Genomic DNA, 27,757 nt, shown 5'->3' with positions numbered 1-27,757 from the left:
GCTTCACAGGGTTCTCAGTGGCTGAGTTTTTAGAAGTAGATCACTAGACCTTTCTTCTGAGGCGTCTCTGGATGGACTTGAACTTGCAACCTTTTGGTTAGCAGCTGAGTGTTAACTGTTGGCACTACCCAGCGACTTTGTGGGTATGTTTTACATTGCCATAAATATTTCAGATGTTTGCCTTTTTTTTGAATTACAAAACAGTCTCCAAGACTTTAGGAAAAGAAGTAATTGCTTAGGAGGATTTACTCTATTAGATCATCAGTGGTTTTTAGTATTAGAGAGATTATTCCCTGCTTTTGAATATGGTATGGAATGTGTCCAAAGGCTCTAAACACTACCAAGAGTTAATCATTAAAGCTTTATCCATTTTCCTGCAGACTTGGCACTAACTGTTCCCCACTCACTCTTGCTCCAACTTTCTCCTTAAGAAAAGTGCTGTGAATCAGTCTATAGCAGTAATTTAACTGCCACTACATGCATTCTAGCTAGGTATTCTAATGAGTTAACAAGGGAGAAGATAATGAGAAAATTTTGGTCCTTTAGGAACTTGTATCAATATGGAATCCTAGGAAAGACGCATGACAAATGTATAAGTATTCTACTGTAATTGTACAGGGGGATACATAAGAGTTAAATATATAGGATTATAAAGACAGATGTACAAAGACCAAAAATTATTGGAATAATTTAGAATAGACATGGAGAGTCTGTGGAAAAGTTATAACATGGCTTGTGACCAACATGGGTTGGCTGTGAATGTCCTCTTCAGGGTCTTTTATGTATGGGACATCTTAGAAGGTAGAAAAGCCCAGTACTGGGCAGAGTTGGTAGATTAATATGAATGAAACATGGAATTTGAGTAGAAGTTTAGTGAAAGATGATGACAGGTTAGCAAATTAGTATAGACCAAAGCCAGGCATTTTAATTAGCAGTAAAATCCTTTTTATTTAACTCTTGCTTTCTTGAGTTGTATGCACCTATCTTATTATTCCAAGTTGATGGTACTTTTTTTTAAGAGTGGGGACCCATATGTTAGATTTTTTTTTGTTCATCCCAAAATACTTTACCTCCGTGCTGTGTACCCTGTACGTAGGAAATATTTGTATTAATAAACATGAAAGTTTTTTGTTTTTTTTTGGCAAATGACCACATGATACTTAAATAAACATGTCTTCTGTCACAAGAGGGAAGGTCAAATGGTCTTGATGTCTAGAGAGCAGTGCTTCCATTTTTCTGTTACTAAATACAGATACTCTCTATACGAAGTCAAGGTTTAGATATGTAGACAAATCTAGATATTCAGCTATGTCACTATTATTGTTAATTTTGCCACTCACCTGTACTATCTAGTTGTACTATTAAAAAAACAAAAACAAAAACCAAACCCATTGCCGTCGAGTTGACTCTGACTCATAGTGACATTATAGGACTATAGGACAGAGTAGAACTGCCCCATAGGGTTTCCAAGGAGCACCGGGTGGATGCAAACTGCTGACCTTTTGGTTAGCAGCTGTAGCTTTTGACCACTATGCCACCAGGGTTTCCAGTTGTACTATATTGATAGGTAAATTTGTATGCAAACATTATTATAGAATATAGATCTCCAGTCATCGATTAAAAATTACATATTTAAAAAGTACTGACTATGTGCTTGGCACCGTGTTTAGCGATGGGTATATAGAAGTGAACCAGACAAGCCTGGTGCTATAAGCCCTGGATCTTATAGGCTCAGAGCTAGTGAAGCAAATAGGCAGACAGAACATTACTTGTGATAAGTTTTTTGCTTGGTGCAAGCAGGAGGTACAAGAGGACATCATGACTTCTGTTCCTAGGTTCTTGTTTATCTTCGGTGGCTGTCAAAACAAAGGCAGTTGGGACAATGAAAGCATTACTATCATATCACCACGTGGGTAATACAATTAAAATAAAGATAAATATGCTTTTAAAATCCTCTTCTCAGAGATTCTCTGTGCACTGAAATTGGATTTTTATCAGAGTGATTTCATGAGAAATTGACTAATTATAAAACTGTTTCAATGTAGGAAACCTATGGATGTTTATAAGAAACCATCGGGAAAATGTTTTTTCCAGGGAGACCATGGATTTGATAACAAGCTCAATAGCATGCAGGTATAATCACAGAACTGTGAATTGAAAATGTGTTTTAATAATCTTTAGAAGGAATGGGGAATGGTGGTGTGAGTAAAGTTGTCTGGTATTCATGAAGAGAGGAAGAGTTGCTACTAGATATTAGCAATGTTTAATTGTTTTTGTTTTCTCTTCTTTTTGGAAGACTGTCTTTGTAGGTTACGGCCCAACATTTAAGTATAAGACTAAAGTACCTCCATTTGAAAACATAGAACTTTACAATGTTATGTGTGGTAAGTCACTTATTGAATCAAAACTAATAAAACAATCTTTAGTTACCATATGGATTTCTTCAATGTCAGAGAAAGAAATGAGGTTTCTATTTTCCACAACTAACCTCATTCCCAACCCCCTAAAGATGTTGTCACTTGTCCGTTGGTGGGAAGGACAGAATATCATCCCCTTCTAAGGCTTCTTTGTCTTTCTTCAACAGTTGACTAATGGGGATTTTTCACAGTGTTGCTGTTGGCAGTCTCCAGCTGATCCAACATAGTATTACAGTTTGACACCACTGGTCAGAGACCTGGGGAAGCAAGAGTTCGGCACCGAGCTTTCTCCCACCTCCATCTCTTGCGTTGAAGCCCAGTTAAATCTTTGCCAGCATGCATCCTGGCCAGCTATTTATGTGCTCCTAATTATTTTTCTTCCTTGAGCTTCTAGTTGCTGAATGAGAACAACTTTTCCTATTTAGCAAGGGAGTGCCAGTCTGGTGGTTAGAGGGGGAGCCTGCAAGTCGGGTCTCCTGGGTTCTTTTCCCATCTTGGCTGCTGGCTCTCCCCTGTCCTGCCTCTCAGCTTAGGCAAGCCACTGTATGCCTGCTTGGCAACCATTCATGTGCTATGAAATCAGCCTGTTCATCTCACAGCAGTGTTTCAAGGCACAGCGCCAAAGACTTCTCTTACCCCTGCACTTCTGTGGAGTGCATTAGAGGGCAGGCTTGTGATTATTTATTGATCACGTGTCTCATTTCAAAATTTTGGATGATGCTTAAAGGTATAGAAAGGCAGTGATACTGACACCGATGGTTCTTGACTTGTAACTATCGCAGACATAAGCAATTGCTAAGTAAAGCCCTGTTCTTTCAGTCTTTCTTTTTGAGCATGCCAGGCTAGAATGGTTCAGGAGGTAAAAGAGTATCTACCATCTTAATTTGGTTTCATCAGATTCTGATTTATGTTCTGAGGTTTCAGGCCTTGGAAGCCAAATGGTTTTGATTCTTACCATATCTCATCAAAGAACATTAAAGAAACACCTGGCCCCTTTTCTTTCTTCTTGTCAGATCTCCTGGGAGTGAGGCCAGCTCCTAATAATGGGACCCATGGAAGTTTGAATCATCTCCTGCGTACTAATACCTTCAGGCCAACCATGCCAGAGGAAGTTACCCGACCCAATTATCCAGGGGTTACATATCTTCAGTCTGATTTTGACCTGGGCTGCAGCTGTGATGATAAGGTAGAGCCAAAAGTAGAAATAATGTTTATGTTTATCATGGAGGCGCTTACTGGGTGAAGAACAGTGTTATCTAATAGAACTTCTTATGATAATGGAAATAGTCTACATCTGTGCTATCCAAAATGGTAGCCACTAGCCATATGTGGCTTTTGAGCACTTGCAATGTTGGTAGTGTGACTGAGGAACTGAGTTTTTTATTTTGTTTAATTTTATTACTTTTAAATTTAAATGGCTTGTGGATACCATTTCGGACAGCACAGGTATAGAGAATGAAAGGCAAAAGGTAGAATTCATGATGCTAATTCGAATTCCCAAAGACAGTTTGGTTTTTTTCAACCATGGATCACATGTATATCAGTCAGATTCCTAGCAGGAAACAGATGGCCCAAGCAGAAGAGGTTTTTACAGAGAGTTTAAAGGGATGGTTTCCATCATGTTGAATGAGAGGCCTTTTTGCAAAGGCTGGGCAGGATGGAGGGAAGCCAAGGAGGGATGGCCACCCTGGGGCTAGTAGGCTACCACTCCTTGGCTTGAGAGTGAGGGAAATAAGCAGTTACCAGAACATGGAGAGAAAGTTGTATGGGAAGGAACTGTGGTATTTGGTAGAGGGAGAGAGTTAATATACTGCAACTTGACAGGGTGGGAACTATAAATACCCCGTCTCTCTCCTCCAATCTCTTGCTAGTGCCTACCATTGGTAAACCCCAAAGGAAGCCATAGGGCAAGCTTGCTCTTTAATGCAGTCCCTAGAGATAAGCCACTCTCGTCCAGAGCAGGGTGCAACGTAGACTACTCAACACACCTTGTTTTGGTAGTTTTTGGTAATTTGCTTATTGAATTTTATATTGATCAAAGATGTATATAGCTGCCAATCAGCACTTCTGATAAGCAGGAAATACCACACTGAGTTGATGTTCTTCCAGCCCAAAGCCAGGAAATCTAATATTTTTGCCTGTGTGGTTTTATTACGGGCAATTGTGTGATTTTTTTTTTTCTTTTCTATTAGGCCTGTGAAAAATTGAAAACAATTCGACTGCCCCTTCCCCTTCCTCTACCATTTATTACCATCCTGGATTCTTAAGGGTTTAGGAGCCACAGTTTGGGATACTCATCCCTAGAGACATTCAGTTTGTTCTTCTGTCCTGCCCTCCTCTTTTTTCTCCTTCCTACTTTTGCCTCCTGACAAGAACCGAGGAAGCTAATTACTGTAAGGCAGGTAATTCTCAGACCTCAGCTGGAGTTGAGTTGCCAAAGTCTCCAGGAAGTGGTCTTTTGCAAAGGATCCCAAATATAATTTTAGAGGAATCTCTTAGTTGTATCTTGTTTTCTGAATTATCTTTCTTCTGGAGAACAAGGAATCTTTTGGATGTTTTCTCTTAAGCTATTTTAGAGAAATTCTGAGTTTTTGTTATTTTGTCTATGGTTTCTCCAAAAGACTACTGTCGTGTTCTCGAACAAAAAAAAAATTCAGGCATACTGAGAAAGTATAGAGATTAATAAAATGAATACCTCTGTACACACATCATAGGATAGAAAGCATTACAAATTCGGTCGAAGCTCCATGTATATTCCCTGTTCTGTCCCACTTCCTACTCCAGACACAGCTAGTATCCTGTATGGTCCGTATAATTCCCATACATACTCCACATGTATGTATCCCTTTAATAACATCTTAAGTAATCTTTAGTGTGGTTCCTTTAAATATTATATAATATTCCTTTAAATATTTTGCATATTGTAAATTTTCATAAAAATGCTATCATGCTGTGTGTATTCTGAAATTATTTTATTCATCATGTTTTTGAGATTTATGTATATTAATACATGAAGCTTTAGTTCATTCATTTTACTGCTGATATTTAGTACATAGTTATATAAATATACCATAATGATTTTATTCATTTTCTTATTTGAGAATATTTGGTCATTTGTAATTGTTAACTCTTACAGACAGTGCTGCAATAGACATTATTGCAAATGTCTTCTTGTGCATATATGCTAGAGTGTTTCTAAGATATCTAGTGAGTGGTAAAGTTGCTGGGTTATTACTTTTCAGAATTGCTGGGTCATTACTTTTCAGCTTTGGAAAAAGTGATTTCATAAATTACTTTGAGAATCACTTTATGTACCTCAAGATCGATCTGAAACTGAGGCACCATTCTAATTAATTTACATACATAGTCCCAAATAATCATCATTATCAACATGGGAGGTTAGTATACAGTTTTAAGAATAGGAAACAGAGTTGTGGAGAGATTTAAAAAGGTGCTCAATACAACCAAAAACTTTGAGGGACAGTGTAGAAGGGATGGGGGTCAGGGGACATCTACGTCAACTGGTATAACAAAGTTTATCAAGAAAATATTCTGCATCCCACTTTGGTGAGTGGCATCTGGGGTCTTATAAACTAGTGAGTGGCCATCTAAGATGCATCAACTGGTCCCAACCTACCTGGAGCAAAGGAGAAATGAAGAACACCAAAAACCACAAAGAAAATATTAGCCCAAGAGACAAGGGCCACATAAACCAGAGACTCCATCAGCCTGAGAACAGAAGAACTAGGCGGTGCCCGGCTACCGTCAATGACTGCCCTGACAGGGAACGCAATAGAGAGTCCTGATGGAGCAGGAAAAAAGTAGGGTGCAGAACTCAAATTCTAGTAAAAAGACCAGACTTAATGGTCTCACTAAGACTAGAGGAACCCCAGAAGACATGGCCCCTGGACTTTCGGTTAACCCAGAACTAAAACCATTCCCAAAGCCAACTCTTCAGACAAAGAATAGACTAAACTATAAGACATAAAATGATACTCCTGAAGAATGCGCTTCTTAGTTCAAGTAGATACATGAAACTAAATGGGCAGCTCCTGTCTGGAGGCGAGATGAGAAGGCAGAAAGGGATAGGAGCTGGTTGAATAGACATGGGAAATCTGGGGTGGAAAGGAGGAATGTGCAGTCACATTACAGGGATAGTAACTAGGGTCACATAACAATATGTGTATAAATTTTTGTATGAGCAACGAAATTGAACTATAAACTTTCACCTAAAGCACAATTTAAAAGAAAAAAGGTGCTCAAAGCCATAGAGTTACTAGGAAGTGAAACCTAGAATGAGCCTGAGACAAAATAATAATTCCTCTATAGGGCTTATGATAATTGTTGGAGTTTGGGATCCCCTTTTGAATTTAGCAGAGTTCTAAGAAGAGAAGAGCACAGGAAAGAAAGAAAATTTCTGATTTGCTTTCTCTTTTTTTTCCTTTTCTGGTTTTGACACATGAAGAGCAAATTGGATGAACTCAACAGACGCCTTAACATAAAAGGGTCTACAGAAGGTAAGGGGTTGGTGGAAAAAGCAGCCAGATACACTTTGTTTTCTAGTTTTCAAAAATTGAAGAAAGTTCTTATTTACGTTATAGTGTAAGCACAATATTTTTTAAGATTAAAATTTGGATTGCAAAGTGATCTTTATATTCATCTGGCAAAAGGTACTTGTTTATTCCGTGTGCACAAGATACCAGCTAGGTAATCATCAGAGAATTTCCATTAGCTTTTTTCCCCCAATAGTTTTTAAGTCCCCTGCAAAACAGACATCCGTTCTGTGTCTTACGGGTCATTAAGGTGGTGATGGGAACTTCTATAAAGGGAATTGTAGTTACCAATTATAAATAATAGCAGCTGGTACCTTTACTGGCACTCACCTATCTGTAAAGACAGTGTGTATGTTGTGGTGGAGAGAGATTCACAGAAAAATGGAAGGGACCAAATCAGAACTCCCTCTTGACATAAAGAATCACCTTGGACCCTAACTCATTCTCCTCTTGTTTTGTGTATATGCTTGACAACAAGCATATAATAGTCAACTTTTACAAGCTTATGCTAGGACAGAAAACAGCTCCCAGATCTTTCTTCTATCAAGAAAGATGTGTTTCTTGTCCACATTGCAGGATGCTGAGTGTAGTATACATTTCAGGATGTATACTATTTATCCTGGAATCTAGACTGAAGGCATCTGGGACATGCCCTTCTTATGGCAGAGGGAAAAGGGGAATGGCAGACAGTGCAATGGGTCTTAATGCTTCTGGTTTTATGAGGCTCGTGTCACTTCTATTCACAATTCACTGGTCAAAACTGAGTACATGATGCCAATGGTCTGGGGAAGTGTATTCTGACCACAGGGACCCTGTCCCGCAAGTCGCATGGAGTGGGTGGTGGTATACAATCTTGTATTGGAGGACAGTGAATAAATGGGAACAATAATACAATGTATCACACAAGCTCTTTCTTCTGATTTTGAAATGCAAGTAAATTAGAAGAACATAGGAGGGAAGGACTCTGTGTAGGTTACTACAGCAGATGGGATAGCATGTCCTTGTTGTCAGTTGCTGTCGAGTCATCTCTGACCCGTGATGGCCTTATGTATAACGAAACACAGCATTGCTCAATCCTCTGCCATCGTTTAGTGACCAACTAAGAGTATGTTAAAAAGTGGCTAGAACTCAAACACAGCAGCCCCAAGCAAAGCAGTAAAGAAGCACACAGTCAATTCTCTGGAGAGCATCACTTGAGCTATTAGCTTACACATGGTTCTGTTTAGTACCATGTGCTGTTTCCAATCAGATTAAGTAGACTGGGGAAACCAATATAAGATTTTATTTACTTGACTTATTTTTCCTCTTTATAAAGATCTTCATCTGCCTCCTTCTTCCCTTTTCTGCATCACCACACTCTCTCTTCCCCCTTTGATCATAGAACACACAGACTCTTTGGCAGATAATTGGATGAACACAGCTTTGAAGATAGGACTTAGTTGGTGGAAGGGTATAGACAGATCCTTCACAAACTCTACAAATGATTTAAAATGTGTGACATGTAACCTTTAATGGACTATAGTGTCACTATAATTAGAAAAATTGGAATGTTGCTGGTGTCTGGGGGTGGTGAGTCTTGTGATTTGAGTTTTTCAAATATTCAATGGCTAAGACAGAGAAATAGTGCTGAGATGTTTCTCTTCCAAACATCGCCAATAAAATCATTAATTATAACAGCAGTTAATGGACTCCCATGTTTTGCTGATTCAAGCTTTGGTTATTTATGGTAGGAAAACATTTCTGTCTGTGAAAAATAAAACTCCTGCACTTAGTTTGTTGGTGGCAGTGTGCACATATGACAAAACCAGTCCCACGACTCAGCATAAACAGTGGCTTCAAACTTCTGAGTGTGAAGACACTTCTATTCAGAGAGTCACCGACTCGCAGGGCTCAAAGGGGGGCCTAGTCAGTGACTTTATCCCTTATACCTTTATTGTGCTGCTCAGAGTTGAATATAAGTGTCTATTTCAAAATGATTTTCTATCACTGAAACTTAAATTTTATGTACTGTCAAGGAAATGGAGCCCTCTAGATTCATTCAGCAAGCATTTGCTGAGCGCCTGTTCTGGCCGGGCACTGGTTTCTCTGAGACATCTGGCTCTGTCAGCTGGGTCACTGATAGTTTCCAACATGTGGCTGCAAAATGGTCACATAAAATATTAGCCGAGGGCCATGGTAGCACATCCCTTTGGCCTGCTCATGACCTTCTGGAATAGCCTTTGAGAGACTTAAAACATATTATATGAAATAAAAATAATTATATATCAGTGCTTTACTACGTGCAGAGCATTTCCTTGTTTAGATTCTGGAATACATATAAGTCTGGAATACATATAAGTCTCCATGGTTTCTCTCTCTGTCCTGGTCTCTCTGTCTCTTGATCTTTGTCTCCTTAAGAGTTCCATCTCAGTCATTTCTTTAGCTGCAAAGTTATATTTTCTTGGTCCAAGTTCTTGCAGGCCTTTATGATGTTTTCTGCTTCATAAATCCAGTCTCCCACTCAATCAGTGTCTGCTCCACTGAAGTGGAACCTTGTGAATGCGTCACTGTGTGAGTGTGCGTGCACGTGTGTGTCATGTTCAGAATAATTACTTCCCCTTTCTGGATACCTTTGAATATGCATTGAGGCTTTTAAAGCACTTTGAACCTAAGGTTCTATCCAAATGTAATGTTGTATTATTTTTATTGCTGGTTTTTTCTAAACACAGATGTAGGTAGCTGATTTTTTTCAGAATAAACCGTATGTTCTGCACATTCCACTTGTAGCATCCATATGTGGCGGTTTTAATGTCATATACTGTAAAATCACTCATACATCTGTATAAAACAGATGTGTAAAAGCTGTACAATCCATGTGGTGAAACAACCAAAGGAATATTTGAGGTAATGAGAGAGGTATATTAAATTAATCTTGGGCGATATTTTGCTGTAAATGTTGAAACTGTTGTAGAATCAAGTCCTTCCCTAAAATGAACAGGAGGAAAATGTAATCTTCAAAAATGGTGATCTAAACTGCTTACTAAAGTCTTAATATTTTTAGATATGTGGTGAATTCCAGATATTAATTGCATGACTCTTGTCTCTGCGTCACACATACCTAGTGTATTGGCAAACTTACTATTCAATGAAAACTCATTTCTCTGAGACATTGAATCAATGAATGAACACAATGATAAATTTAAAATTTCTCATAACAAGTATTTCTAGCATGGTAGCCAGGTACAATTTTCACTGTAAGAAGATTTGCACCATTTATTTTCACCTTAGTTTTTTATTGATTTACATTGTCATAAAAACGCTTTGGTTTTTTTAAATCAGGTTAACAATCACTACTATCTTTGTGAAAAAAATAAAAAGGAATTAAAAATTATTTTAATACCTGTGTATGTTTGGTTCTCTCTCATATACAATGAGAAGGAAGCTTGGATAGAAAAATGACTTCCACACTAGAGTTCCTGTTAACTTTAATGTATACTCCTGAATATGGGTAGAGACAGAATCCCTCTGTATCTTTTTTCAACTCTAGAATGTTTTTCATTTTTGTTATTTCACTGGAGATGGGGCTCTACATATTTTGCTTCTAAACACTCGAATGTTCAAGTGTAATATGAGGCTCGGGGAGGTTAAGTTATAGGGTTACGAAGAAATGAGGTGAGTCTTAACTCCAGGTCTTTATGACTCTAAAGCCCACATGCTTTCCTCTTAAAGTGCTTCTTTTTTCTAAAGTTTGGAACAAAGAGAACATGCCAGGAGAGAATCTCTGTGCACGTCGAAGTTCAAAAATAGTTTCTGAAGTACTAGATGCCTCGATACAAACCATTGTTTTCATTAGCCTCTCAGCAGGCACTACTTGGGCAGAGCTCATACCCAAGAGGACTTGGATCTTCATTAAAATATGCTTCCTATTAGTATTCCAAAAGTCAGCATCTAACTGGAGACTGGCCAAAAGCTTAAGAAGAATAATGGACCAGGAGGGTAGAGGTGGAGACCTAGATTCTGGGTGCTGTTATATAGCTGAATAATTTTGTACAGATCATAAAACTACAGTTCCTTGATCAGTAAAATGGCAATAATATTGGTATCTGTCCAATCTACCTCTCAGGGCTATATTAGGCAGATTATATGTTAAAAAAAAGAAAAAATCAGTTCTTGAGAGTACTAAAGAATTGTATTTTTTAAAAAATATATCAGTCATTCATTTATTCACCAAATGTTTACTGAGTACATATTATATGCTAGGCACTTTTACAGACATTGGAGGTTACAATGGTGAGCAAGACAAATATAGCTCCTGTCCTCAACAAATTGTTATTCTTTTGGGGCATTTAGTCAGTTAGGGAATTAGAACACTTTTTTTTAAAAGTTGAGGTAAGAAAGACCAGGGTAATAGTAGAGTCATGTAATCTAATCCCAGAGGAGGTTGGAATGACAGTAGATAATAGACACTTGCTCGACAAAGTCAGGGAAAGGATGCAGGAAGAGGAAAGAGCTTGGGCAGAGATTTTGTGGTAAAATTTAAGAGCATTATTGTGGGAGTGAACACTTAAAAAAAATTTAAACGTGGAGAGATTTTCATGTGGCTTTTTAGTCAGCCAGTTGATCTGTGGGAATATGAATCAGGAAGCTGAGGAGGGAAAAGAAATACAAACTCAACTCCGGATGACTAAATTTTGGAAGACTTTAAAAAAGAATGCACACTGGGGAAGTCCACACCACTTAAAAAGATTTGCCTTGCAGTATTTTGCCAAATGTGGTATCTGGAGGAGAACCCTGGCATGCACCAAAAATGCCAGAGACACTATTGTAAACAGGGAACTGGGATGTGGAATGAAGGCCCTGTCTGGGAATTCCATGGAGTAGGAACCCAGCCTGGGAAGACATGGGACAAACTAGATCTCCATTAAGAAATCATCTGGAAGATGTTTCAGAGGCTTACAGGCTGGTCTCCAGGGTTGGTGGTCTTTAGGCAAAGAGCTTACATGTCCAAAGTCTGGGATTCATATATGCTGGTGTGGCTTGAGTAGGGACTCTTTGCTAAGCAAAAATGCAGGTGGACGGCTTACTGAAGATGTCACGAAGAGCAGAGTCAGACGTTGTCTGGGAACCTGTATCTTTGACACTCTGATAAACTGAAAAAGTCAAATGTAAATCTTGACTCCAGACTTTAAAGTTATCATTAGATTATTAGATTATTTCACCTCTTTCTTAGATAAAACTATTATGCTTCAGGAAGACCCAAGTAGATTCTTTGGGTCAGTAGGGGACCTTGGTTGGATTGTAGGAGGCTGTCAAAAACCACTACATTTTCCTCTTTTTTTTTTTTTGCTATTTATGCCCAGTAACATTTGAGAAACAGATAATGATATATTTGTGCTCCAGCTGTGTGCCAAAATTACAGTTGTGACACTAGCTTAGGAATTATGAAGCACAAATTTCTGAGGAAAATGGAGTGTATGTACATGCAAAGCGGGAGAATGAGCAGAGATGGAAAAACTTAATTGGGGAAATATTTCAGGAGAAAATGAATCTTAAAATGTCTCTTCCCCCTTTGTGCCCTCTCTCCCTCTCCTCCTGTTGTCTTTTCCAGCTGAGCTGAACTATGTGCCTATATTATTTGTCATCTACTTTTGAGGGTGAAAATGGGCACTGTTAACAATTATGCCAGGACAACAGGCATAAACTGGATGTAGGGTCACCCTGGCTTAAGTTCATATGTTCTGTAAGGACTGTACTGATGCCACCTTACCTCCATCAACAACATTCATCATCCTTTGTGTTCCCAGAACACTTTGTAGATATCTCTGATATAGTACATGCATACTGCATTTTAGTAATTTGTGTCATGTTTGTCTCTTCTACTGGACAGTGACCTCTTTAAGGGTAAGAGCTCTATCTTAGTCATCTTTGAGTAGTGTCTCTATTCTTTGGCCCAAGGCCTGGCACAAAAATGATACTCGGTCAATATTTGATGAGTGGGGGTTTACATTAATGAATACATTTGAGAGGAGATAGGTGATAGGATAGCTGGGAAGTTTATTCCCGGTGGAGAAAAAGGCAATAACATGTACAATAGCATAGAGTTGCCAACAACTTTTTGAGCAAAGCATTGCAAAAAAAAAAAAAAAAACAAAAAAAAACAGCCTTTTTGGAATGGAGCCATGCTGAAGAATGCTGAGAAATGAGGAGAACTGAAGGAGGACCCAGAGCTGGTGGTGCAGGACTGGGCAGTGTTTCGTTCTGTTGTACGTGCGGTCACTATGAGTCAAAATCGATTCAACGATACCGAACAACAACAACGTAGGTGGTCTAAGACTATTGTTTGGTGACTGCTCTAAGGAGGGTTGTTGCATGGAGAAAGATGGCTGCTGTTTCGTTGTTCCCTCAGTGGAATACTTTGGATGCTAGGTTTGCATTTGAGTTTGAAGGAATGTGTTTGGTAAGCATTAAAAAGTGAATGATTTAAAGAGAATAGCTTCTCAAAGAATTTTGATACTTTTGCTTCCAGCTGAAACCAGGAAATTCAGAGGCAGCAAAAATGAAAACAAGGAAAACGTTAATGGAAATTTTGAGCCTAGAAAAGGTTTGGTTTGAGTTTTGAAGGAAAGTCTGGGTTGGTTAACTGCCCCCAAGTACTACTGTTATGATTTGCTGGCTTTTTGTTTGTTCATCTATTTCCTTTATGTAATATAATCATATTATGTCCTAAATCTTAGGGGTGGGTCTCTAAATTTGGCAGTTTAACCAAGGCTTCTACATTTATTGCAATGCTAAAGAAGCCAAAATACCCAGAACAGGCTTGTGCTATAACAGTGTGGGCTGCTTTGCCTCAAATCATCAGTTCTACTTGGGAGGGTCTTCCAAAGTATTTTACGAAAGGTTTTCTCTGTTATATGCAGAGAATGGTAACACTTTAATTAAAGCAACATGTATACATAATTTAATAAGTGATTGTCAGAACTGACTTTCTCTGGTGAAAATAATAGTAAAAAGAAATATTTTGATTATCACTTAGGGAATTATGAATTGCCTAAGCCTCAATCTCTAAATATTTTGGTCTTTAGGACCCCAGCTGCCAAGAGTCTATGACAATTCTGACTTTAGTTTATCCAAAATGGGCAGAACAAGCTTCAGGCATTTATTTTGGGTGTGGAATGAAGGTTTGCATCCTAAATTCCCATCATCTTCTTCCTCAAAGAGTCAGATCTCAGACCTTTGTTCCTAAGAGGAGGACTTTCCCTTGTGAGTCTGAATCCGCATTCTGAGGTCTTAACTGAGTTCTTTGGAAACGGATGGCGTTTCCTCTTTTGTATTTAAAGGGTCCTCTTGAATGCCCACTTATTTTATTTATACATGTTCCTTTAAATTCTTACTGAAGGAGTTTTCCTCCATGTGGCAAAACTGCTTACTTTAAATGCTGATTACTGCTCACTTTTTGTGCTCCAATAATGCATATTTATGTTGCAATTTGCAAATAATGACCAAAGACAGCCTTCCTCTTAATTAAATCATTGGTTAATTTGATAAGCCTCTTCAGAAGTCAAATGAATGAATTCTATAAAAATTCAGTCCTATTGGCTTTCCATTCAGCTGAATCATTTCAAAATTTGCTACATAATGTTTCCTTCCTATATAGACTTTAAATTCTTTACAATTAAAAAAAACTTCAATATAAATAGAACGTTTATATTAGCATTTTGATAACTCCAAGCCTTGGCTCATGCCTAGGTGATCAGATAAACCAAAAAAAGGGTTAGGAAAACTAACTTGATTAAATTAAAGAGAAGGCACTACGTGATTAATAAGTAAGCAAGCAAATTTTGGACAACTTGATTCTCTCCCAATATTGCTTTGACATTCGATGTGAAGTTTAATATGCATTTAATACAGTTTATCTTTTCTTTCCTAGAGCGACACCTCCTCTATGGACGACCTGCAGTGCTTTGTCGGACTAGATATGATATCTTGGGTCATACCGACTTTGAAAGCGGTTATAGTGAAATATTCCTAATGCCACTCTGGACATCATACACTGTTTCCAAACAGGTCATTGGGAAAATTGGGTTTAATATTCTTCATTTCATTACACTCCTTGGAGTCATGCAATGATCCTTGTGTGATAGAATTCTGTCTTAGAAAAGCTTTTCATTTGTCCTGACAAAGGAAAGCCTATATTGGATCTATTGCAAGAGATTTTGAAATAGACTTTATTCAAAGTTCTAATAACTCCGTGGTAATATGTTAAATATTGAAGGAAGCATATTCATTCTTTTACTCTGCGTAAGTCACTGCGCAATAGGTAAAGAAGTCCTGAAGATTTGTTTGATCGATTTTTAATGAAGGGTTTATGTTAGGGTTTCAGTTTTGGTGAGGCTGACTAGGTAAGTTTATATCAGAAAATAGAAAAAAGCATTTGGCAGTTAAGGTATATTTTTAATTTCTGAATACAAATGAAAAGAATACTTCGACTGCCAAAAACACATTTTCTTGCTAATTTATACTTATGCACACAAACACATGCATGCTTTTAAGTGTGTATACACACACACACACACACGCGGACACACACACAGTCTTTCTTTTTAGGAGCTAGCTCATATGTCTGTATTAGTCTTTAGAGTGTTATTTTTTAAACTGTATTCCAGGGAATCCTTTTCATTATTTCAACAGTTGGGTTTCTGCCTTATATACTGTTTTTCTACTTTAGACTTTGATAAAAGGGCTCTTCTGCTAAAATATGAGAGTTTGGAAGTTACTGGCTTACTGTATTTAAAACTGAGGACTTTTTAAAGGAGTCGGAATCTGAGCTATAGCAGAAACTAGAGGAGTTTTGATTTTGGCTGTTCATAAGACAGCAGTAGGCATCGGTATTTCCATGATGGTTTGGCGTTGTCTTTGAGCTGGCATTACTAAGTGCCTTTGCCTCCCCATGCAGGCCGAGATCTCTGTCATCCCTGAGCATTTGACCAGCTGCGTCCGGCCTGATGTCCGTATTTCTCCGAGTTTCAGTCAGAATTGTTTGGCCTATAAAAACGATAAACAAATGTCCTACGGATTCCTCTTCCCACCTTGTAAGTTATAGAGTATCATGGTCTGGGGACTCAAAACTGAAAAACCAAACCAAACCCATTGCCATCGAGTCAGTTCTGACTCATCATGACCCTACAGGACAAAGTAGAACTGCCCCATAGGGTTTCCAAGGAGTGGCTGGTAGATTCGAACTGCCGACCTTTTGGTTAGCAGCTGAGCTCTTAACCACTGCACCACCGGGGCTCCCTGAGGACTCTAGAGATGTGTTATTTTGTGGAGTCTGAAGTGTGAGTGAGCTTAGGTGGCAAAAGCTAAAGACTAGTGGTTCAAATCCACCCAGTGGTTCTGCAGAAGAAAGGCCTGACGAACTGCTTCTGTAAAGATTATTGTCATCTAGTCAGTACCAACTCATGATGACTCCATGTATGCAGAATAGAACTATTCCATAGAGTTTCCAAGGCTTTGACCTTTTGGAAGCAGATTGCCAGGGCTGTCTTCCGAGGCGCCTCTCGGTGGGTTCTAACCACCAACTTTTAGGTTAGTAGTCAAGTGCTGGGGCCCTGGTGGCACAGTGGTTAAGAGCTACAGCTACTAACCAAAAGGTCAGCAGTTCGAATCCACCAGCTGCTCCTTGGTAACCCTATGGGGCAGTTTTACTCTGTCCTATAAGGTCTCTGTGAGTTGGAATCGACTCGACGGCAATGGGATATGTGGGAACAGGATAGTCAAGTGCTTAACTGTTTACACCATCCAGGGACTCCCCATAAAGATTTACAACCAAGCCAAAAAAACAAAAAACAAGAAAAACAAAACCCTATGGAACAGTTCTACTGTGTAACACACGAAGTTGCCATGAGTCAGAATCAACTTGACGGTAACAGGGTTTTGGTTTTGGTTTGGAGAGTTAAACTTGTGATTTCAGTGGCTCAAGTTTTCTTTAAGACGGAGGCACTCAAGAGATTGTAGAACTGGGCTTCTGTGGGATCCTTCCAAAACTGGCCAGAAAAGAGACTGGCTTTCAAAAATCCTATTTTCCCAGGAAATTCTAAAGTGTGAAGGATTCTTCCATGTCCCCCCTTCTGTCATTAAAGGAGAATTTGAAAGTGAAATAGTAAATCATTAAGACATTAGTCCTTTAAATAATATTCGGAAAGTGATCTCTCAGAAACAGGTGAAGACTTTTAATTATCTCTCATTACCTTGATGACTTTTTAAAAAGTCTAAATTGCTCTAGTGGAGTCAAAGATTCTTTTACATCACAGTTAGGAGACTCAAGAACTAGGAAGGAAGAAAAAAATGTTGAAGAAATTGTTTTGAGAGAGAGCTATAGACTGAAGGAAAGAGATTGAGTGGGGAAGGAAGGTAGAAAATGCTGTATAAAGAAGGAAATAAAAGAATAGATCCATTCACTTCATTCTCTTTGGATCATTGTTGATGAATGCTTGTTTATCGATGTAGATTTTGGTAATTGATGGGCACTATTTGTTTTCCAAATGTTTAGATCTGAGCTCGTCGCCAGAAGCTAAATATGATGCATTCCTTGTAACCAATATGGTTCCAATGTATCCCGCTTTCAAACGTAAGTCCAATATTTATCTAATAAACTGTGATTTAGGAAAATAAATATTTCTAAACGTATCACTTTTCTACCTCTATATTAATTTTAATACTACTACTAATAATAATACCTTTCATGTGTTTAGTCTCTACAGTTTTTGAAGACCTTTCATGTAAATTCAAGTTGATCCCAAATACAAGTTTGTGGGGGAGGCAGCACAGGTAGTTTATCCCTTAATTAAAGAAATTGAAGTCCCAAGAGGTGACCCGGGTCATAAATGGTAGAAGCTGAACTCAACCAAGTTTGTATTTTCCTTCTAATCTGGTGGTCTTTCTATTTCTATGCTCATTATTTTGATGGTTGAAAAGAGTCTTCTCTATTTTGGAAATCAATTGACATTTAACAGTGTCTATACATATTTATGGAGCCCTGGTGACATAGTGGTTAAAAGCTGTTTGAATCCACTAGCCGCTCCTTGGAAACCCTATGGGACAGCTCTACTCTGTCCTGTAGGGTCACTATGAGTTGAAATCAGCTTGACGGCAATGGGTTTGGTTTTTGGTTTATAGGTATTTATGGAATGCTATAGTAAAAGCCACCAGACCTCTCTCTTTTGAGGTGATGATGTATTCTGAATGTTCACCCTTATACCCAGCAGGAGCCTAAAGGGTCTTCTGAATGATCAGAGTGCTAAATTCAGATGGTATTAAGGCTGTGCAAATTATTGTATTAGTTTCTTTGAACATTTATAATTTCTTTATATATGACATAAGTATTTGTGGATGATAGTGATCCTATGACTAGGATACGCATAATGAGTCCTGGCTTTGGAGTGACTACTAGCTGTGTGATCATAGAAATGCCAGTTAACCTCTCATTTGTAAAAATCAGAGGTTTGATTGCATGACCTCTAAGGCTTATAAGGATTTATGGCTTAATTTTCCAATAGCCAAAGCAATCCTTTTTTTATTTCTGATAACAAAGAATCTATCTATCCATGCACCCATGCATCCTTTTATCCTCCCATGTATTCAAAGAGAGAGAAAGCATTAAGGAGTAATTTACCCTTTTTAGTTCATTTACAGTGAACAGACCCCCATGCTTATGAGAAAGGTAGGAATAGGAAGCACGTCAACCTAATTCCACTTAGCAAAGGAGGTTTGGGCAGTGTTACAGGACTCTTGAGGCTGAAATAAACTTAAAATAGGGACAAGCGATTGCACAATGTCACCTATATTGGCAGTCTTCCTTAGATTGACATTGGTGAAATGACCCACAAGGTTTATTCGATGTCTCAGTTAACAAATGAAGCTTTATTCAAAGGTAGAATTCATTGCATATGAGTGAAAAATTAAATGATGCTTTTAAAGGGAGTTTTTGTTGGTGAGCTCACGGGCCAACATGAGAAACATTTCTGATGCCCAGGTAAATATATATATCACAATTTTACCTAGGATGTGGCTTCATTTAATTTCTACAAATCAGGGTTTACTGGATTTCTCTATTCTTTATTATGTGCTTTTGACCAAGCAGTAATAAAAGAATTATGTGGTACCACCCTGAGGCTGGCGTGGCAAAAAGCCTTTTACAGAGAGCTTGCTGTTCTTCTTCACTAGGAGAATGGTTTTTTCGCATGGCACATTTCTGTGGGTTTGGCCTTTTGACCGTTCCATTGTTATTTCTTTCCCTCACTGCTTCTCAATTATTTATGCATAAGTTAACGTTTGAACTTCTCTCCTACTGTCCTCCTTCTCTTTTACTGCAAATAATTACTCTAGGTCTTTTGGCTCTGGTGGGCTCCTCTGCCATTCTCATTCAGGGTAGAGCATTTGACTGTATAAAAAGCAGTTGAAATGTGAAGCGCTATGAGAAAAAATGGCCGAGTACTTTTTAATAAGTAAAAGTAAGTAAGAAAGCAAGAGTTTCTCACAAGAAGCCCAAGAAGTAGCCTTTTTTTTTCTTTTTTTTAAGTAGTTTTATGAAGAGAGGATGGTAAATTAGACCAGGTGGAAGCAGTGAAAATGGTGAGAAGTGGTCAGATTTGGGATGATTGGGATGTATTTTGGTGGTAGTACTGATAAGACTTGTTCACCGTGGGTATGAAGTAAGGAGAGGAGTCAGGGATGACTCCTAAGTTTCGGCCTGAACATCTGGTTGAACACCAGTGCCATTAACGCTGAAGAAGCCTAAGGTTGGAGCAGGATTGGGAAGGAAAATCAAGAATTCTATATGGAAATTTTTTTTGTTTGACATGACTAGTAGGTATTCAGGTGGACTAGAAAAGGGTGGCTGGATAAGATGTCTAGAGCTGTGTGGAAAGGTCAGGGCTAGAGACATAAATTTGGGAACTAGCATATCATGTAGAGATAGATTAAGACCTTTTTTTCAATTTTCCAGAAGCACCATACTTTCTCTTTTGCACATACTGTTCCCTGTACCTGGAATGTTCTGTCTCTATCTTTTTGCCTGGAAATGCCCACTTACTTATCCTTCAGCTCTCAGCTCTGTAGCCACTTGATCTGGGAATCCTTCCTTGACTTTCTGGACTATGTTAAACTCCCCTACCATTATCTCATAGCTCCTTATCTTTCTCTTTGCTGGCTCATAAATGACACACACAGAGATAATATTTTAGGATGGATTTCCCCCTGAATTATAGCGACTCTGCTGTCTCTTGGCTTGTGACATTTGGCTTGCAGAATGCATAGAAAGGATTTGGCCAAAGCTGGGAGTTTTATTCATGGAGAATTGATTTTGTCTTTGCACAGGTGTCTGGAATTATTTCCAAAGGGTATTGGTAAAGAAATATGCTTCGGAAAGAAATGGAGTTAATGTGATAAGTGGACCGATTTTTGACTACGACTATGATGGCTTACATGATACACAGGACAAAATCAAACAGTAAGCTTTTCACTTCCACTTTGTGTGTGTTTTTAAATTCTAAGATCTCACTCAAGGCTATTTTTCTAGAATATCTTCTCTAGATATTTACGTAGAGCAGAACTGATACCCCTTGAATATTTTGCTCTTGGAGTCTTCTTGGGGCTCTAGAGGTGCAGTGGTTAAGCGTTTGGCTGCTAACGAAAAACTGGGCGGTTCAAATCCCCCAGCCACTCCTTGGAAATCTTACAGGACAGTTCTACTCTGTCCTATAGGCTCGCTGTGAGTCGGAATTGACTCAACAGCAACAGGTTTAGGTTTGGTTTGGGTTTTGGAATCTTCTTGTGGGTGTTTCAGTTCTTTTAGATCTTCAATTCAAACGTAGCGTTGGTGGTTGGAATGGAATTGGGTTTTGCAATAAATGAATACACATTTCCATTCCATGAAAGAAAACGTATCAAAAGAGTTTAAAAAATCTAAGTCATTTGCTTTTCAGCAACTCTTCAGTGGGGAGGTAATGATTTCCACTTCTCTGCATTACCTAAGGATTCCCTTAGATTTTCTGAGATAGTGCGTCTCAGTAGGAAATTGCATGTGAATATTGGTTGAATCCATTAGTCAACAAGTGTGGAGGATCTGCTATGTCTCAATCTTTATCTTTGGTGCTATTGGGGATATAGAAGGATAAGACATACTTTATGCTCACAAAGAACTCACAGTCTGATGGAGAAGACAAACAGATACAAACTGACTAAATTCAGAATAAGTCATCATCTAATTTTATACATGTACAAAGAGCACTCAGAGAGCAGCACAAAATATAAGAAAAGGTTTAATTGTGACTTACAGATAGAGAACAAAATGCTAATTGTTTGCTATGGATAGCTAATACAATAGAAGTTGACATCTTACTTGCTTTCCAGTTATTCAAAGAGAAATTTGATCTTAATTGTACATTTATTTTATTGCTGATAATTGCTCTTGTTATAAGCTATAATAGTTCAATCATGATTTCAATATTTGGAAAATGATTAAAATTAATAGAAAATCTGGTAAGGAATTGTGAATTTTTCTACTTTTCTACTGGAAAAGACTTTTTATACCCCGAGGCTCATCATAAGGAGCCCTGATGGCACAATGCTTAAAGCTCTTGGCTATTAACCAGAAGGTCAGCAGTTTGAACCCATCAGCTGCTCTGTGGGAGAAAAGACCTGGCGATCTGCTCCCGTAAAGATTATAGCCCAGGAAACCCTATGGGGCAGTTCTACTCTGTCCTGTAGGTTTGCTGTAATCAGAATTGACTCGATGGCACATAACAAGAACAACAAGTTTATCATTAGCACTCATTACTTAGTGTTTCCTTTATTAAATTATTTCTCTCTACACCAAGTGCAGGATCTCAATGTGCCTTTAAAGGACTGGTACCCAACTAGCTCCAGTGTTTTCTGATTCATTTTATGGATTTTATAAATCGATTCTGTGAAAGTTGTCTTCCTGAAACATGGATCTAACAATGACATTCCTTAGCAGAAAAACCTTCAATGGACCATTACTGCCTAAACAGTAAAGTCTAAACTCTATACCCTGGCACTCAGAACTCTCCTTAACTTGGCTGTTATTGACTCTTCCAGTCTTATGTTTCTGCTACATTGATCTACTTATTATTTCCAGCCTCCAGATCTTAGGTCAAGCTTTTTTCTCTGCCTGAATGTTTTTCTCACTCTGTCTGCTAGGCTAAGGAACAGATGGATTTCAGGCAGAGAAAACATTATATTCAAAGCTAGTGCTTAGAGGTGAAAAATGACTCAACTGAGCGGGAATTTTAATGACTTGAGCAATATTCATTGGTCACAATTTAAAAAAGAAAGAGTCCATGTTGATTGTCATTTTATTTTACCTTCCTGTTCCAGGTATGTGGAAGGCAGTTCCATTCCTGTTCCAACTCATTACTACAGTATTGTCACCAGCTGCCTGGATTTCACCCAGCCTGCCGACAAGTGTGACGGCCCCCTCTCTGTCTCCTCGTTCATCCTTCCTCATCGCCCTGACAATGAGGAGAGTTGCAATGTGAGTTCTAAGAGAGGGTTCTTTAGGATTTGGTTATGTAATTAACCTTTGTTTTTTTAATCAAATTTCTTTTGTTAACTAGAACACACTTAGTATAAGACATTTGCAATATACACCAAAGTGGAAAGAAGAAAGGACCCAAACAGAGCTTTTTTGAACATTTAGGAACTTTGAATTTTTATATGTAAAGGGTGGTGTATGTGCTTAACATAGTTATATTTTACTGTTCAGTGTTAACCAATTAAAAATGTGCCCAAACTTTTAAGTTTTGCACAAGGTACGCATACTCTGTAAAAAGGAAGTGAAACGTAGGAAGTAGCAAAATTTTGATAGTTGTTGAAACTAGGTCAAGAGTTCATGGGAGTTCATTATATTATTGTCTCAAATTTTGCAGATCTTTGGAAATTTCCATACTAAATTTGCTACTACTTATAAGGGCAGGTGTAGCAGCCGCTCAAGTAGCACAGGTGACTCCCGATTCATTTATTCTGATGTGGAGACAGCTGGGAGGCATTACGGCTTGATGAAAAAGCCCCAGGCAGGAAGATAGGAGGCATGCTGTATGTCCCTGCCCTGGTATTAATTCTATACTTGGGTACAACTCACATACCTCTCTGGGTCTCTTTAACGTGAAGGAAAGTCTATGTTTCAAGGTTGATTTTAGAAATTATTAATAGTCTCTGTGCTTTTGTTTCATATAATAGAAGAAACAGGGATATAAGCTACAGAAGAGGATTGGTTGTGAACAAGCACTACTCAGATTCCTAAACTGTATAAGGTGGTCTAGGAGAATCAATAGTGTTAGACAGTCATTACTCCTAGGCAATCTGCGTGTGGAGAGCAAACAAAACAGGTACAGAAATTACTACACTTAAGGGGAAAAAACAATAAGAATAACTTCAGAGATTATCGGCTTCATGGACAGCGTAGCTTTTGGGCTATGGCTCCAATTACGGGTGAAGATTAGGGCTATAAATATTCAAAGCATAATAAGGGATACAGGAAAAAATGGAAATTTGAAATATGACCAAGAAAATTAATTAGATTTACAGAATATTGGAAATGAGGGCAATGGTAGGAGATAGGATTTAAAAGTTTCTTGGGGCCAAATGAAAACCATTACTACTACTGCTACTGCAAATGCAATTGGCAAATCATTTCTCACAGAAAGAAATAGCAAGAGAACAGATTTTTTCCCCTAAATTCCTATGATCCCAGCTGGCTGTTATTTAACTTAGGAGAAACCTTTTCACCCTGTGTCCACACACCAAGTGGCTACGTTTACAAAGGTAAAATTGAACTGGCATTGAAAAATCAAATAACTGAGCTAAATATGAAAATCCTCCCCAAATACAGCTTCATGCTTAGTCTTCTTACTTTAAGGGGGTCCTGACCTGCTTGGAGACCTCCTACATCGTTAATTATATGGTCACAATGAGGGTCGGTCAATATCATTGTGGGTAGAGTTATATTTAGGTTTGTCCTCTCTGTGAATTGCAGAGATATTAGTTAAGTTGGACTAGAAGGGTGGGCCATGAAGGGTTAAAATCCTTACTTCCCCAGCCTGCAAAGCAATTTCTTCATTTTGTCTGGGATGGCCAGGCATCAGCTTCCTGAACCAACACCCTCATGGTGCATATTTAGCACTGGCACAAGCTGCCGTAGCTCCTGTCCAGGTCTGTGTGGGTTGGAGCTTTCCGAGAAAACCCATTGCAGGTTCTTGGGCTTCGGTGGATAGTTCAGTGAGGGCACTAGTGGTAAAGAGTTGGATGAGGGCATGTCTGAGTGCTCTAATCCCTGGGACACACAGCCACCCTTCAACTAGCAGAAAGACTCTTGGAAGCCAGCGCAATTCTGGGGCGCATTTGGGAATGAAATTATTTGTAAAGGCCTTTCTGCCCCATGTCTAGTAATGAAGTGGTCATTTTTCCATAATTCAGTAGGACTCTCAGATCACATTCTTGCACTCGACTTCCCTCAAAAGTAAAAGAAGATACTCTTAGGATGAAAAGAGTGCTTTGTGTTAATTTTTAATTTCAAGTTCGACACGACATAAATTGTTTAATCTGGGACATCTGAATGCCTTTCATTGGGAATTTGTACCAATGAAATAGTTCTTGTCAAACAGCTAAGACAGAAAGATATTTCCTTCCTTCTTTCCCTGATGCTTCTCTACTTTATATTTTTTCTCCTTCTCCATTCTTCTTTTTCCAACTTCCCGTCCTTTGTAATCTCCATACCTGAAGTAAGCATTATCATCTTTGTGTTCTGATAAAGAAACTGAGGCCTAGAGAGGTCAAGTAGCTTGACCAAGGCCACATAGCCAAGAAGTGGTAGAGCTATAATTCCAACTCAGGCATCTTAAGCCCCAAAGCCCCAGGTGGATCACCAGAGCTGCTTCAAGCCAAAGGTATTATTCCAATATTAGTTCACTCCAATCTAAGAGATGATATAGTTGATGAAGCAGATTTTTCTGAAAGACTAGGAATGCACACACATAATTTTGTGCATTGGGCACAAACTCTTCACTTTCCTTGGGAGGCCAAGGAGCATTCTAAATTACTTTTGCTCTGCGTTCAACATTACTATTTGACAGCTGGGAAAAGAAACAAGTGACTGAATTCTCTAGGGCCTTTGGTTTTCCTAATTTTGATTTATATTCTAAGAACCTATTGAGTCAAATGCCCTCTCACACCGCGTGTCTTGTTTATTTGGTACAGCTAATTGCTGTTGAAAATGTTTATGACCAAGGGCAGGTACTTGTGGCACATTATGACAGGAATGCAGTGGATTGGCAAGGAGACCAGGGGGAGTAACATGCATTGGCTCTGTGCACAGGCGTATGTAGAGGTCACTCGTGGACTTAGAACAAACTGATCACTTGGAGAACTGCCTTTGGAAAATTCTGACTCTGAATGTATTCTATTGTTGTTGCAGAACTCAGAGGATGAATCGAAATGGGTCGAAGAACTCATAAAAATGCACACAGCTCGGGTGCGGGACATTGAACATCTTACCAGTCTTGATTTCTTCCGAAAGACCAGCCGCAGCTATTCAGAAATTCTGGCACTAAAGACATATCTGCATACATATGAAAGCGAGATTTAACTTTCTGATCATCTGCAGTGCATCCTTATCAACTGGTGTATATTTTTATATTTTTTTGTATTTATTAATTTGAAACCAGGACATTAAAAAAAGTTAGTATTTTAATCCTGTACCAAAATCTGACATATTACGCCTGAATGACTCCACTGTTTTTTCTCTAATGCTTGATTTCGTAGTCTTGTGTTCTGAATAGCGCTTGTGATAAATACTGCAGCTTGCGTTTTTAGTGGAAGCTTCTAAATGGTGCTGCAGATTTGATATTTGCATTGAGGAAATATTAATTTTCCAATGCACAGTTGCCACATTTAGTCCTGTACTGTATTGAAATACTGATTTTGTAAAGTTGCATTCATTTACTGTTAACTATGACAGACATATTTAAGCTTTATAGACCAATCTTAAATATAATAAATTACACATTCAGTTTTCTTGTTTTATTTGGCCTTTATTTCACTTATAAATTAGAGTGTGTGCTTCAGTTGTATTCATGCACATAAAGAACACCTTTCCTGTACTGGGCCCTGTTCCTAGTTGGACGTGGTTCACAAAATCAAAGGGACACCCACGATAGTCAGCTACAGTGGCCTGGATGCGCGATGGTTAGGTACATATCTATGGGAAATCAGAAGGGCAAGGGGAAAAAGGAACGAGAGTTCCTGAGTAACCTCTCTCTACCTGTCTCTTAAAAATATTTTGAAGATTGGAAAAATAGGCTCTTTCGAGTAACTTAATTCAAAACTCTAAGTATTAGACTCAACTGAGACTGCATTAAACACATATTTTGTACAAGGTATTGGCCTAAGAACCATGGAGGATATAAAGAGAAAACAGATGGGATAGACATAAAATGACAATTAACCAATCAAAGTAGAGAATAAAAAATGCCAAGTGAGAAGTATTGGTAACAATAAAATATAGCAAAAGGGTCTGAATGGTATGTGGGGTAATTTCAGATGGGCAGAGTTATGACATTAAATAATAATGAAACACAGAGTGATGATGTTATTCTTTTAAAAATTTTCAATCTTTTTCATTGTACCATGGAGAAAGACTCACATTGATGCTGGCTTATCTCTAACACTTGCTAATCTCCCCTTTAAAAAGAAAAGAGGACAGTATATTGTTTTCATTATGTTAGTTTTTAAAGTTTACCTCTTTATATGGTCAGTAAAATGGGTTTTTAACTTCTGTAAGTTTTTCTTTAAGAATAAAGAAGAAGCTGTGTCAAAAAATACATTGCATAAAAAAATGGGACAGATGGTACTGGGAATATGGGGAAAATCCTCAAGGTGGCAAGAGAACAACTGATGCTTGGGAAACACAGCTACAGGCATTCAAGGAAAGAAGTGATTATGGTATTACTAATGATAGCTACATTAATTATGCACTCACCATGTTCCACGTGTATCTTTGGCATTTCACAGGCCTTGTCTCTAGACACTGAAACACGAGGAGCTCAGGAAAGAGTTTATGGAAGCATGGGAATGGGAAAAATGCTTGACAGCTGGGGAAAGAAACAAATGACTGAATTCTCGAGGGCCTTCGGTTTTCCTAATTTTGATTTATAGTCTAAGAACCTGTGGAGTCAAATGCCCTCTCACACCGCATGTCTCGTTTATTTTGTACAGCTAATTGCTGTTGAAAATGTTTATGGCCAAGGGCTTTGGAGTTTGGGGTAGGGTGAAAGCATGGTAGAAATCAGTTGGAACATGGTACGTTATTCATTCAATATTCAGCAATGATTTATTGAGCATCTATTATATGCCAATACCTATACTTGTCACTGGGGATAAAACACTCAATGAAACAAACATGGTTTCTGATATTATGGCACTTGCACTTTAATGGGAGAAAGAGACTCCACACCTTAAATAAATTTTAGTTGGGCTATGTGCAGTGAAGGAATTAGGATCATGTGATGCAGAATGACAAGCGACTAGAAAAGGAAGGGCCTGTAGGTTCCAGCCAAGTCTTGAAGGGTGAGAAGAGCTGGCCTCTAAAAGAAGAGAAGAAGAAACAGCATGGTCAATGACTGGGGGTGGTAAAGAGCTTGGGATGTGTGAAAGAAAATCTGTGTGCCTGGAGTATAGTGGCCTGAGATGATTCGGCGAGGTTGGCAGGGGCCAGGTCAGGTAGGTCATTACTAG

The 27,757-nt window shown here is 38.5% G+C and overlaps 1 protein-coding gene across 1 annotated transcript in view; it reads left to right on the top strand.

Annotated features, from left to right (window-relative positions):
• The window catches only part of ENPP2 (ectonucleotide pyrophosphatase/phosphodiesterase 2), an 89,006-nt gene extending 62,980 nt beyond the window's left edge, over window positions 1-26,026 (top strand). Inside the window, exons 16-26 of the mRNA XM_023728168.1 lie at window positions 2,046-2,133; window positions 2,297-2,384; window positions 3,431-3,603; window positions 6,883-6,934; window positions 13,476-13,550; window positions 14,877-15,013; window positions 15,903-16,038; window positions 17,499-17,576; window positions 20,324-20,456; window positions 22,346-22,502; window positions 25,440-26,026. Of these exons, the coding sequence (XP_023583936.1) occupies window positions 2,046-2,133; window positions 2,297-2,384; window positions 3,431-3,603; window positions 6,883-6,934; window positions 13,476-13,550; window positions 14,877-15,013; window positions 15,903-16,038; window positions 17,499-17,576; window positions 20,324-20,456; window positions 22,346-22,502; window positions 25,440-25,610 (1,288 nt within the window). The 3' untranslated portion in view covers window positions 25,611-26,026. The remainder of the gene's footprint in view (window positions 1-2,045; window positions 2,134-2,296; window positions 2,385-3,430; window positions 3,604-6,882; window positions 6,935-13,475; window positions 13,551-14,876; window positions 15,014-15,902; window positions 16,039-17,498; window positions 17,577-20,323; window positions 20,457-22,345; window positions 22,503-25,439) is intronic.
• The last annotated feature ends 1,731 nt before the right edge of the window (window positions 26,027-27,757 follow it).

The sequence above is a fragment of the Trichechus manatus genome, unplaced genomic scaffold (genome assembly GCF_000243295.1).
Source record: "Trichechus manatus latirostris isolate Lorelei unplaced genomic scaffold, TriManLat1.0 scaffold00022, whole genome shotgun sequence".
Lineage (NCBI taxonomy): Eukaryota > Metazoa > Chordata > Mammalia > Sirenia > Trichechidae > Trichechus > Trichechus manatus.
The sequence above is the reverse complement of the archived record's forward strand: the minus strand, read 5'-3'. Positions and strand labels throughout refer to the sequence as shown.